At 48.0% G+C, this 12853-nt stretch overlaps 1 protein-coding gene across 2 annotated transcripts in view; it reads left to right on the forward strand.

Annotated features, from left to right (window-relative positions):
- Positions 1-230: 230 nt before the first annotated feature.
- The window catches only part of RUNX1 (RUNX family transcription factor 1), a 235164-nt gene continuing 222541 nt past the window's right edge, over positions 231-12853 (forward strand). For both annotated transcript variants that reach the window (XM_012782933.3, XM_012782935.3), the window contains exons 1-2: positions 231-359; positions 575-691. In XM_012782933.3, coding sequence (XP_012638387.1) covers positions 634-691 — 58 coding nt within the window. In that variant the 5' untranslated portion in view covers positions 231-359; positions 575-633. The remainder of the gene's footprint in view (positions 360-574; positions 692-12853) is intronic.

Genomic DNA, 12853 nt, shown 5'->3' on the forward strand with positions numbered 1-12853 from the left:
ATAATAAGAGACTGAGTCACTTTTTTCTACATTCCCTTCTCTTGCAAACTCTCCTGGGCTATTTTCTTGCAGGGCCTGGGGGAGGGCAGGTGGAGGGAAGGAAGGGCATTGCTCAGAAAGAAAAAAAAAATTTGACATCACTGACGTCACGTGACCTGCAAGAGCCAATGGAGATGGGCTGTGGAAAGGGGAACAGTTAAATTTGTAATTTGGGTTGTGTGAAAACTTCTTTGGGCCTCATAAACAACCACAGAACCACAAGTTGGGTAGCCTGGCAGTGTCAGAAGTCTGAGCCTGGCATAGTGGTCAGCAGGCAGGACGAATCACACTGAATGCAAACCACAGGGTTTCGCAGAGTGGTAAGCATCAGCAACCCACAGCCAAGGCGCCGCTGCTTTTTTTTTTTTTTTTTTTTCCTTAATCTTTAACAATTTGAATATTTGTTTTCACTAAGGTACATTTTTTTTCCTAGGGCTTGGGTAGTCCCAGAGCTGTCCAGGGGGAAAAAGAGAGAGATGCAGGGCTGTGGGGGTGAAGCAAAAAACAGTGACCTTTCTTGGTTTTCGCTCCTAAGGTAAAAGAAATCATTGAGTCCCCCGCCTTCAGAAGAGGGTGCCTTTTCGGGAGGAAGCGATGGCTTCAGACAGCATATTTGAGTCATTTCCTTCGTACCCACAGTGCTTCATGAGAGGTGAGTACGCGCTGGTCTTTTAATGTCTCCTTTTGCTCAGCTTTGCATGCAATGAAATGGCAGCCTGGTCCCCCCCGGGTGCAGAGGTGCCCCGGTGCCTGCCGGCCCCCGTCTGCTCTGGGGGAGGAATTCACACTGAGGCGTATGATTACAAGGCGATTGGATTACTTATTCATCAGATGGCAGCTCTTCAGAAATGTTTTCATAAATACTCAGTTAAGCTGTTGGTGTGTTCGGTCGGTGCGTGAGAACCTTGTCAAGTCTTAGTAAGTTGTGCCGGTCTCGTTTAAAGACCTAGGGATCGTGAAGCTTGCACGAAGCTCCCTGGGTTTTATTTCGCAGCCCAGAGCGACTGTGTCTGAGTTGTCCTTAACTAAGCACGCTGTGTGGCCCAGAATGCAGCCTGCCCGGGGGCTCCGCAGACACATGCAGGGAGCCAGGAGGGCTGGTGCCAGCCAGCGTGGGGCAGGAGGCGGGGGCTCACGGCTACGCCTTCCACCGGCCGGGGACCTCAGGGCCAAAGTGGCCACCCAGCTCAGCGGTCTCCGAAAGGCAGAGCGTCCAGGGGCTGGGCAGACTTGGTTACTTTAAAATCATCAGGACGGGGCCGTGCTGTGTTTCTCCTTGTAGCCTCAAAGCAGAGAGGCGACTGGCATCTTTCAAGAGAGAAAAGCAAGCAAGTTGCAGCACACAGAGGGCCTTCTTGAAAAGAGTGATGAAGTTTCCTAAGTCGAGCATTCCCACGGCTTAAGTCATTAGATTGCACGCTTAGGATGGGAACGGCTAAGGTGGAAAACCTGTCTGCATTTTTGCAACCAGCGTCTTGAAATGTGCACAGCTGTGGTTGAGCCGTGAGCGTGTGAGTATGTGTGTGTGCATGTGTGTGTGCATGTGTGTTTTGTGTATCTTTAGTGGTAAAAGAGGGCTGTGCCTAAACAAACAAAAATAATAACATAAAAATGTCACAAAGGCATCGCAGTGTGTCAGGGTACGCACTTTGACCAATGCCCGCAAAGTGTGGCTTGCCGGCTTGGCAGAGCCGGGATGCAGGGCGATGCGATGGGGGAATAATTAATTTTCTGGCTACAAACGCTCTCCAGCACCCAAATAGTATCTGTGACTCATTATTTATTCCTACAGCCAAGTGAGCAGGGGAATGCAGAGGGCTTGCCAGCCACTTTGTCGCAACAAATGCTATTGTGAATGCACAGAGCTTCTGTGTTTCCGGGTCCCCAAAATTTAAAAATTTGACAAAGGTGTGTGTGTGCGCGCGTTCGGGGTCTCAAGGGAGGATTTAGGGAGAAGAGGAAGAAAGCGAGTCATTAACACCCATGCCCAGCTTTAAATTAAAGCGTTTTCAAGTGCTTCTTTCCTGGCAGCCGAGGGAATTTCAGTGAAGTTGAATCACGCGGACACGAGTGAGTCACTCAGCTCGCAGCGTCCTTGGGCTGGTGCAGCAGAGACACTGGCCGCTGGCGAGTGGCTGCAGACACTCCCCGCCTGCCTTTCCTCCCGGCTGCTAACAAGCAGAGGAAGCAGTATCTGTAGAATAACAGAAAAAAAAAATATCTTCCTGCCTTTACTCTGCTTTCAAATACCCGCTCCGAATGTTGATTATTTCCTATTTTATCAACTCAGGAAGGCAGATTCAGGAAATTTTTAAACATCCCACTGGCAGTAGCTTGGGTTTCAGCGTGCAGTGCTGGCCTTTGGAGCTGTCCTTACTGGCCAACAGCAAAGACAGTGAGGGGACAGGGTGACATGTGCAGACATCAGGAAGTAGAAGGAGCCCAGCCCCCAGCAGAGCCCCCTGGCTGCAGCCGACCTGCCCCCTGTTAGGAAGAAGCATCAGTTGGCTTTCACGGGGGCGGCCGGGGCTGCAGAGAGGGCCCTAGTTTGCAGCGAGACTCAGAAGAGCTCATCTGAAAAGGTTTTTCCACCCCTTCCCCTCAGTCAAAGGCACTCAGAGCCTTCTGGGACCTCAAACTGGACAGTAATAATATTGATATTTAATTTCAGAGGGCCACGTGACATTTGGCAATTTCCTGGTAGATGTCATCTAAATGATCCGTCCACATACAGGTTTCAATTGTCCAGATTAGCTGTCCACGCCCTTCGCCCAAGCCAGGGAGGTGGCAACATTTCCTTTCTCTTGGTACCGTTTGGACATTGCCTTAGAGCCCGATGCTAGAAGAATCACCATCCTCACCAGCAAATTGTCCCCACAGCCAGGCCACTGCAGTGGTCACTGTGGTCACTCTCACGACCTATAACTTATAGCATGTGTTCCCTCCCCAACTGGAACTGTGGGCTGGAGGGGAAGACACCATCTTGTTTTCTTCCTGGGATGGGGCTTTATCGGTGCACGCAATGCTCACAGAAGGAAGCCCGTAGTAACTCGGCGTTAGCCAGATACTCGTGTGCAAGTTGGAGGAGAAGAGGGGAGTGGAACCAAGAAAACCATTGTTCCCTTCCTGGTGAGTGGCAAGCCGGAGTCTGAGAGGCTGGTACTCGAAATGAATGTGGTCTACCACAGAGAACGCAGCCCTTTTTCTACCATACCACACCAGGTTCGTGTTTCATTTGCTCAGGGAGAAAAAAGGAAAGATAACGATTGAAATTCCCTGGAATGATCGCACGTGGTTTGCAACATAAAATTCTTGCCAAACCCAAACCGTGGTCCCCTTCAGAAGGTGCAAGGCGTTGGCAACAAGAACTGAGGCAAGCGTGGGGAGGAAAAACCTCCGCACGAACGTCTTTTTGCAAAATGCCTCAGGTAGCCTCGTTCTTAGAAGTGGCTTAGTGGTCTATGCAAAGCCTGAGCACTCACATGCCTCTGCGTTCCTAGAACCACAGGTAAAAATCTCAGCAGGGCTGACTCCTTGCTTGTCTTCTCTGAGGTTCGAGATGGCCCCGGCAGATGGAGTCTTTCAAAGGGAACCGGGGAACACGAGGCCGCACGTCTGAAATGGGCTTTTCTGTAAGCGCCGGCTCGCCAGTCTTTTCAGAAAAATATTTATTAAGACACTTCTGGCTTGACGGGAGACTTAAGATCACAGAAAGTTGAATCATAGATTCAACTCTCTGTGGCATGAGTCAAGGTGTGAAAGCTGTATTATTTTTCTAGTGCTGCCATAACAAAGTACCACAGACGGGGTGGCTCAAACAGAAATGTATTTTCTCACCGTTCTGGAGGCTGGATGTCTGAGATCAAGGTGCCAGCTCGACGGGTTTCTGGGGAGGCCTTTCTCCTTGGCATGTGGACAGCCACCTTCCCCCTGTGTCCCCCGATGGCCTGCCCTTTGCGCCTGTGTCCTAACCCCCTCTTCTTATAAGGACACCAGTCAGATGGCATTAGGGTCTACCCTGATGACCTCATTTTATTGTAATCGCCTCATTAAAAAACCTATGTCCAGACACAGTCACATATGAGTCTGGGTGGGGGTGAGGGACACATTTCAGCCCCTTACAGTGTGCCTTAGCAAATCTGACTTACCCGGGCCCACCAAGAAAACTGTGGGACAAGGCATCTCTCCTGGAAGTTGAAGAATCAGACCATAGTTCCTCCTTTGTGAGACTGAGTTTCACATCTGAAACTGTCCACGCATTTTGAAACTATGAAAAAAAAAAAGGTGTTAAAAACTATTTAAATCTATAATCATGCCTTTGCCATTTAGTCTCCTTGCGTGCTAAGAGGATTTTGAAAAATGACAAAGTCATTTTGAAATGTTTAAGTTTTAAAAGAGCCAAAAGCAGTTCCCCAAAGAAACCACGTCCTTGGCTCTGCCTCCAGGGGCAGGATTGTCCCCGTATTTCAGACTAGATTTACCCAGGGGGTCAATTTACTGGCTTTGCCAGTGGAGGTTGGGGAGGCCCGCAGGAGGCCCCCTGGCTGGTCACCCACCAAGCACGGGGACAAGGAGCAACCCGTAGCAGAAACACCTTCAGAAACAGCAGACAACCCAAGAAGCCTTTCAGAGCCTTTGGAAGCAAATGAGAATAGCAGGGAGGTTCCTCCGTTCTCTTGAAATGGGTCAGAAAGATGTGCTCAGAAAAGATGTGGCCCTTTACTGAGAAGGCGAGGCTGGCGGGGCACTGGGACCGAGGAGGCTGCAAGGCTGCTGCACTCGCGCAGCCTGTAAGAGAGAGCCCAGGGGCCCAAGGGTGCGAGCCCGGGGGTGTAGAAGAGCCCTCGGTGCTAGGAAAGGCAGTGGCAGGAGGTCTGAGTGTGGAGCATGCTCAGATGACACCGTGGTGGCCTTCTATTTCTTCTTCTGCTTTCTGGCTTTATCTAGCCAAATGGCATGGAGAGCTTCTCTCTTGACCGTCGGTTTCCTCACCTGCAAAGTAAGGACAGCAGTAGTCGCTATGGTTCAGGTAGCCGTGTGCACTGGATGGAATGATCTGTGCAAGGTGCTTGGCCCAGCCTTAAGGAGCAAACAGGAAATATTAACCGTGGCCACTGATAATTCAGTTCCCTACCACGGCAGTTGGTCAACCTCTGTCTGCTCTAGGAGGGGAGAGGTTGGGATGCTTTGGAGGACATCACAGGAGGCTCAGCAGGGAGGGTGACATGGGAGCCAGGGAGGAGGCCTGGGGGAGGGGAACAAAGAGAAGAGGGAAAGGTGTTCTGGGCCCAAGGGGCAGCCTGTGCAAAGGCCGAGCTACGGGGCCCCATAAGGGACATGCGAGGCAGGGAGTGAATCTGCCCACCTGATGGCTTTTCAGAGACAGGACAGCCCTCCTTTCCTCGTGAGCACCTGCAAACAGAAAAAGAGTGGCAGAAAAAGAGTGAGGAGCTTAACAGGTGGAACTTATTGGCGAACTGGGGCTGCCACACACGCGGAGTGTCAGGTCTGGACACACGGGGACAGCAGAGATGTCCCTCCTCGCTGAGAACTACTGCTGTAGCTTTATTTTCTCAAAGGTTCTTCTTGAAGAAAAAGCCATTTTGTCTGGGTTTTCTGGGGTGCCGGGACACTGCCGATTCCCTCACTTCCTAGATTTGTGATCACGCATTTTGTCAAAGCCCAAAAATGGAGGTGGCTTTTGTCGCCTGTCTAGTTGGGGACAGGCGGGGAGGCCCACACAGGAAACTCAAGCAAATTTTCAGTTTCTCAGGTAGCTTCCTAGTGACCTAGATGAGTCAATAAATGTCTTTCTGTCTCGTCTTAGTTCTGCAAAAGGGGCTAGTAATGTTCTAGATGAGCTCGCCTCCGAATTGCCAAGTTCCTGCTGGAAATCTGTGAATGCATCAGAGAAACACCATGAAACACATCGCCCATCTTCTTAGCTTAATAACACGAAGCAACTTCTTTGCAATACTTTATTTCCTGGTAGGAAATAGTTACCTTGCCATTTCTTACAGTATGCAAGGCTTCTTCCCACATTTTCTTAACTTTTATCCCCAAATCTCATTCTTTAGAGAAATCTTCAGAAGCTGCGCTGGTGCCTGGAAAGACATTAAAACCTGCAAAACACTTTTCCTACAACTCTTGTTCCTTAACCTGTCCTGTCCCTCCTCCTCGTGTGCCACCAGTCCCCTTCATCAGGCTTTTTGCTGAGAGAAACAAGCCTCAAGCCAACCCAAGATCATGTGTCTTTCTTGGCTGCCCCCTACCCCCAATACAATAAACACGATGCCCGTGAGTGGTAGAAAGGGGACATTTTCTTTAAGTTCTTTGCAGACCATGAACATGATCAAGGAGTGCTTTAAGAGAACCCAGGGTGGTTCCTGAACGCAAATCAGGCCGGGCGTGGTGGCTCCCGCCTGTAATCCTAGCACTCTGGGAGGCCAAGTCGGGCGGATCACTTGAGGTCAGGAGTTGGAAACCAGCCTGAGCAAGAGTGAGACCCCGTCTCTACTAAAAATAGAAATAAATTAATTGGCCAACTACAAATACATAGAAAAAAATTACCCAGGCATGGCGGTGCATGCCTGTAGTCCCAGCCACTTGGGAGGCTGAGGCAGGAGGATCGCTTGGGCCCAGGAGTTTGAGGTTGCTGTGAGCTAGGCTGATGCCATGGCACTCTAGCCCGGGAAACAGAGTGAGACTCTGTCTCAAAAATAAATAAATAAATAAATAAAATATACTGCTACCAGCAATGATAACGAAAAATAAATAAATAAATAAATAAATAAAATAAAACCACATGTCACCTTCAACGTGCTGGGAGAGTAAGCTCAGACACTCCTCTGATTGGTACAGCTTCACTCTTTGTTGGAGAGACGTATTCTTATACTCTCTAGCTTGCGGACTCTCTCCACCTCCTTCCCCTTTTTCTCTCTCTCTTCCCCCTGCTCACAATCAATGATGCCAGAGAAAGAGCAATAAACACTCAATCTGAAAGACGGCTGGAATTGTGCATTTTTAATGCAATGAAGAAAGATAGTTAAGCTCTTGGTCTGGTTTATCCATGAGAATTGTGCGTGGCTACCCATAAAGGAAAAGCTGACGGTGGTGGCTTAAGCAGACCCATATTGGTCTGGCAGCAGGACAGGGTTTCAGGAGGGAGCGGCCCAGGGCTGGTACTCCGGGACTCGGGGCATGCCTATGTTTTGGTCCCACTGTACTAAGCTCAGGTGGGACATGCACCTCTGATCTGTCCCAGCAGGAAGGACACTGGAGGCCTCATCCCTTCTTCGTGCAGGGCCTGGTATTTTTGTTCCGGCAGGGAAGCCCTTCTCTGCAAACTTCCACTTACCCGCCACTCAGGCCAGAACCGTGTCACAAGCCTCTGGCTGGAGGGAGCCTAGGACGACGGAGTTGCCGCTTTGCAGCCTGTGGAGTGGAGGGAAGCACTGGGGAAGGTGGCTAGGAGTGGCCGTCGCATCCACCAGACCTGTGACAAAGTCCGTTCCCGGGCAGGCTGTCCTTTCCCGGCCCTCTCCGGTATGTTTGTTTTCTGACCCCAGCTGTGCTCTGGAAATACATACGGAGAAACTCTGAGCTCTTCCTTCAAACCTTCTTAGAAATCGTGAATAGATGCTGAAAGTGGGTATGTAGCCTCAATTCACTGAAAGCACAGCAGACAGGAGATGGGTTGGCGTAGGGAGGGAGCTGGTTAAATGGACCCAAGGTCACACCTATTTTCAGAGTCACACCTAGTCTTTCACTATGTTGCAATGGACACAAGAGAAACAGGCAGCCCCGTATCTAAGGGAGCGTTGCCCACATCAGAGCTACCACGCCTGGCTGCGAGGTTGATGGACCTCTCAAGTAGCTATTGAAATAGTTTCTTTTCTTTTTTTTTTCTCTTCCTCACTCTTTTGAATTCTCAGAAGTCCATCACTCTAAACTGTAAGAAATTTTTTTTTTTATTTTTTAAGAGAATCTTTTTCTATAAAATTTCTTGAATAAAACTTCCTTTTAAATGGCCCTCTTTAAATGTACCTAAAAACAGGTAATGATTCTCTATCTAGGGTATGAACACTTATTCATACCTTGCATTTCTGCAAGTTACAGATTATTTTTGCTTTGTAATTACTGGCCCTGTCTTCTTCTCAGGGTGCAAATCCCTTTCTGAGAGAGTCAATGTGAAAGAAAGAAAAAAAAAAAAAAAGAAAGAAAGAAAGAGAGAGAGAAAGAAAAGTCTTTATTCAGTTTTAATAAGAAATACCGTAAACCTTTCATTTTGTTTTGCTGCGAGATCTGTGTTCATTTGGAGAATTGTCCATTTTGTACACAACACAGCTGCTCTCCCGTTCCATGGTCCTTATGCGTCTATTTTGGGGTCGACTTCTTTCTAAACAGTGAGTTACCTCCGACATTTTAGGGATCCCAAAGGGAAAAGGTCACCACAAATAGAAATCTCAGTTTGCTGGTTGGGCTTGCTCAATGTCTCTGCTGATTTCGAGACTGACGCTTCTTTGTGTAAATGCAAAGCCCGTGTTAAATTGATTCTAAGTCGAGGACTCAACTATTGAAACCACGTCCATTGGGAAGGAGAAATACGCATTTCTCAAATTTTGCAAAGCTTCTACTTTAGCTTCTTTGCCAGCCATCTGGCTTTTCCTCCTGGTCTCTTGGATGTCTTCTGTGGAGACTGTGACCAGAAACCTTGCTGGTCTTGTAAGGAGAATGAAATGAAAAAAATGTGAGCAATAAATCAAATATAGCCTGAGAGTAACACTGCAACGCAGCCTCTGGTACATCCTCTCGTTGGAGGTATATTGGTCTTGCTCAGCACTTATGTTCTTCTGAAAATGTGTAGGATTTCAGATTCTTTTCATTATTAGTTAGACCCCAAAGAAAGGTCTAGAAAATGTTGCAGCTGTCAGCTTGCCAGATAGGGGTATGTTAACAAGAGCCAACAGAAGTCAGTTAGAACTCTGAACACACTGCAGGCTAGTTCATGATCACATCTCATCGTGGGTGAATTTTTTAAGGGAGCCTAAAAGTGTTGTCAGAGTGGCTCTCATTGCTCAATGGAGGAACAATTTCCTTTTTCTACGCAAATTTGTATGACATATATAGCCTTTGACACTTCTTTTTTTATTACTGACTCAGAATGTGCACAAGTGCATTGGTCTGGGTGCCATTTCTTCCAGGAGCAGTTTTAACACCAACCACAGTTTGCTGCACTTTCTTACCCAGCTTCTGTTTGCACTTTGAACTCCGTGCACCAAGCCCCTCATCCACACCATCTGCAGCCTGCATCTGGGCAGCTTCATCCAACTCGCTAACAGTCACAGCTGAACTTGACATTTACCCACTTTGAAAGTATGTAATTTATAAAATCTGAAACCACATTTATGTATAAAACCCACTCGAGTGCCTGGAGGAAACATGAGGAAGGGGAAAATAGTTACGCCTTTCAGGAGCTTTCTCTATTATCTCAGCCCTTTTAATAATGTGTTGGGAATGGTGAAAATGAAATTATGTAGGCATACACAAGGATGAGCAGAAACTCTAGCTGCTGTTTTATTGAGTCTACTGTTTATAAAGATCAGAATGCCTTTTACTCCCCAAGTTCTAGAGGGGGGAAACCATGTTAGCGACCTTAAACAAATATTGGGACTGTGAAGGGTGTGAGTCATATAAAGAAGTATAAATGCCGACAATGGAAATTCTACTCAACTGTCAATCATTCCACACCATTACTTAAGATTTTTTTTTTTTTTAAAGGCTGTGCTTCCCATATGCTTCTCTCTAGATTGTGTTCAAACAAAGAAATAATTGTGTCACAGAGGCGGATGAATCTGTTTAAAAAACAAATAAACTATGAGACATATGAACTATGAGACATTGTCCCATATAACACTTTGTATGTTTCATGGATGTGTGTATACATGCTTTGTGTATATACATAGATATAGAGTTGTATATGGTTTCACTTGGCATCTGAGGATACATAACTATACATATGTAAATACAACTATATGTGCAACTATAAATATATATATATATATATATATATATTTTTTAAACTTCCAGAAAGAAAAATCAGCATATTTGGCTGGAGTGATTTTAGACATCTCTCTACCTTAGGGCACCAGAGAGATTCACTTGTGCAAGGTTTCACAGCTGATTAGTGCCTGAGTCAGAACCAGAAACTGAGTCTTCTTGACTTCTGTCTCCCAGAGCTCTGCAGATACTGAACTTAGGAGACTGATTCAATTCAGGAGTCCCAATAGTTAGCAGACACTTCTAATCCTCTGCAGTTACTCATTGCGTTGGTCAGACACCACAGCGCTTTGCAGGCTAGATCCTTTCACCACGTGGAACATTAAGTAGAGCAATGTGTATGAATCCCCAAGCCCTTAAGAACTTCCTTAGTCTGTATTAGGAATGCACTCACCTCCAGGAGCGTCTCCACCACCTGGAGCCCTTTGAATGTTCTCTCTTACCCACCAACCCAGCACCTCAGCTACGCACCCACCATGTGCCTGCCCGCCCCTCTCCTTAGGCAACTTTACAGTTAACCAGGTTTGTTTTGATGAGTATCTGCAGCAAAATCTGAACAACCACAACAGCAAATGTGCACGTCCACAAAGAGGGGTGCAGAAACAGTCTTGGCGGATGCTACCAGACCCCAGCTCTGGAAGAAACCTTGGGAAGTGGGAGAATGTCATCTTTTTAATAAAATTTGAACGCAGACTACAACTGCCTTCAGGAATAAATGTCCTCCCAGTACCCCTGATTCAAAGCTCAGAAGTGGACTCTCTCAGGAAAAATAAATGCCTCCCTCTCTCTCTTTCTATCTTTCTACACAACACAGAGAGGCCAGCATTCAAAATTCACCTGCCTTATGGAGTCCATTGGGACTTCCTCCCAGGATGGACTGAACTGGAGGAAGCTTTGTCTAGTGCAGCAGGAACTGCTGAGATTCTGCACATCAGTCATTGCCAGACTCCTGATCGTGCCACACATCAGTAAAATTCCATTCAGCATGCTCCACGTCTATGCACAGCCGTCTATATAAAAATTATATGCCTGTGCTCCTGCACTGATATAATTATAGCATACACATCATACAATAAAATACATGCCCCAAATAGAAATTAAAATGAGATTTAAAAAACACAAGTTATGATACTTTTTCTACCCTTCTATAGGCACCCCAATTGGAATCAGAAAATCCCCAGAAGCCTACAAATGTCACGTCTCCGCTTACCAGGACATGGCTTCTCTCTGCAGACCTTTATTTCTTCCCCCGGAGGCCTCAGTCCATGCTGCAGTGTAAACTCCACCCACCTCCAGAAGGACTCGGGTCTTCTTGACCACAGCATCCTCCTCTAGGAGCTGTCTTTGGTGGGAGCCCAGGAGGCAGACAGGCCTGAGCACAGAAGTGGGGTGGGAAGCAGGGATGGGCTTTGGAATCAGGTGGCTGGTCTCTCTCTGTCACCAGCATCCACTGCCTGCATGAACTTGAGCCGTTTACCCCACCTCCCGGAGCCCCAGGTTTCTTATCTGTTAATAAGGGGAGTGATTCCTACTTTGTGTGGTTGTCCAGAGGACTGGGAATACTCTATATAAAGCAGTGGACACATAAAGGAAGTCAATAAGTAAATGGTAGCTCCAAAAACACCACGGAGGGAGACGGGGTCAGGCAAGCAACCTCAGAACATGGCCCCGCCGCTGTTCCAGGAACCAGGCGTGTGTGAAGATGAAACATCGGGTCTACTCCCCTCACTGTGAGCAGTGCAGAAATGATCTTAGTGCTCCTTGGCAGAAGGTTGAGCTTACAGATATGAAAACTGATGCTAGCAACAGCTAGCATGTATTGAGCACGTGCTGCGTGCCTTTTCTTACCGTGGCACACTAACTCCTCAGCACAGCCGTGTGAGCAGGCGCTCTCATTGCTACTCCTACCGTGCTGAGGGAAGCGTGGCATGCTGAAGCCAGGTGATTTGCTTGCAGGTAGGCTGCTGGGAAAGCAGGGGGCCAGGTGGGCCAGGAAGAGGTGTTGCTGCTGCAGAGCCCGCCACCGACCTGTGGGGATAGGTGGATGTTCTGAATTTCTGTTTGGTACCAGAAAAAGCTAAGCCTTACAGAGTTAAAGACTTGCCCAAGCCACTGGACAGGGTGGGGCTGCTGGGTGGCTCCAAGCCCGGGCACTGTCCGCTGTCCTGGACTGCTTTCATGAGGCTGGATGCATTTGGTGGGCCCCACTGTTGATGTCAAGGCCTCCCTGCCCACTCATTTCATCCCCACCCTCCCATCAGAGGTGCCCCTAAGGGAGATATTCAGGTGGCTCCTGGGCAGCTCACAAAAAGGATGCTTCACTGAGCCAGGAGTGCTCAAACTGGTTCCCACAGTGGTGGTGAGATGCTTGTGGGGAGAGACCATTGCTGAAGCTTCTTCCCTACCGACCAGTTGTTTCTATTTATCAGTCTGAGAATTCATCAGGGGCAAGACTAGAGAGATATAAATTTGGCACTTCCCATGAAAAGCTCAAGGCAATGCTGGCCCCTAGGATCGTGCAAGGCTGACCCTGCACTTGCATGATCTTGAGACAGTGCCACCTTAAATGTGTGTCCCTGGGGCATCTCTTGTCCTGTCCTAGTCCAGGCTGTGGAACTTACATACAAAAGAACCCATAGAATGGTCCACCCAGTAGGCAGGGGCTGTTACCTGAGTTCACCTTCAGGAGTCTGAGGAGCCCCCAGGAGCCAGTGCTGTCAGCACCCTGTCCTCGACCCTGACCATGGCCCTGACC

This window comes from Microcebus murinus, chromosome 1, assembly GCF_040939455.1.
Source record: "Microcebus murinus isolate Inina chromosome 1, M.murinus_Inina_mat1.0, whole genome shotgun sequence".
In the NCBI taxonomy this organism is placed as follows: Eukaryota; Metazoa; Chordata; class Mammalia; order Primates; family Cheirogaleidae; genus Microcebus; species Microcebus murinus.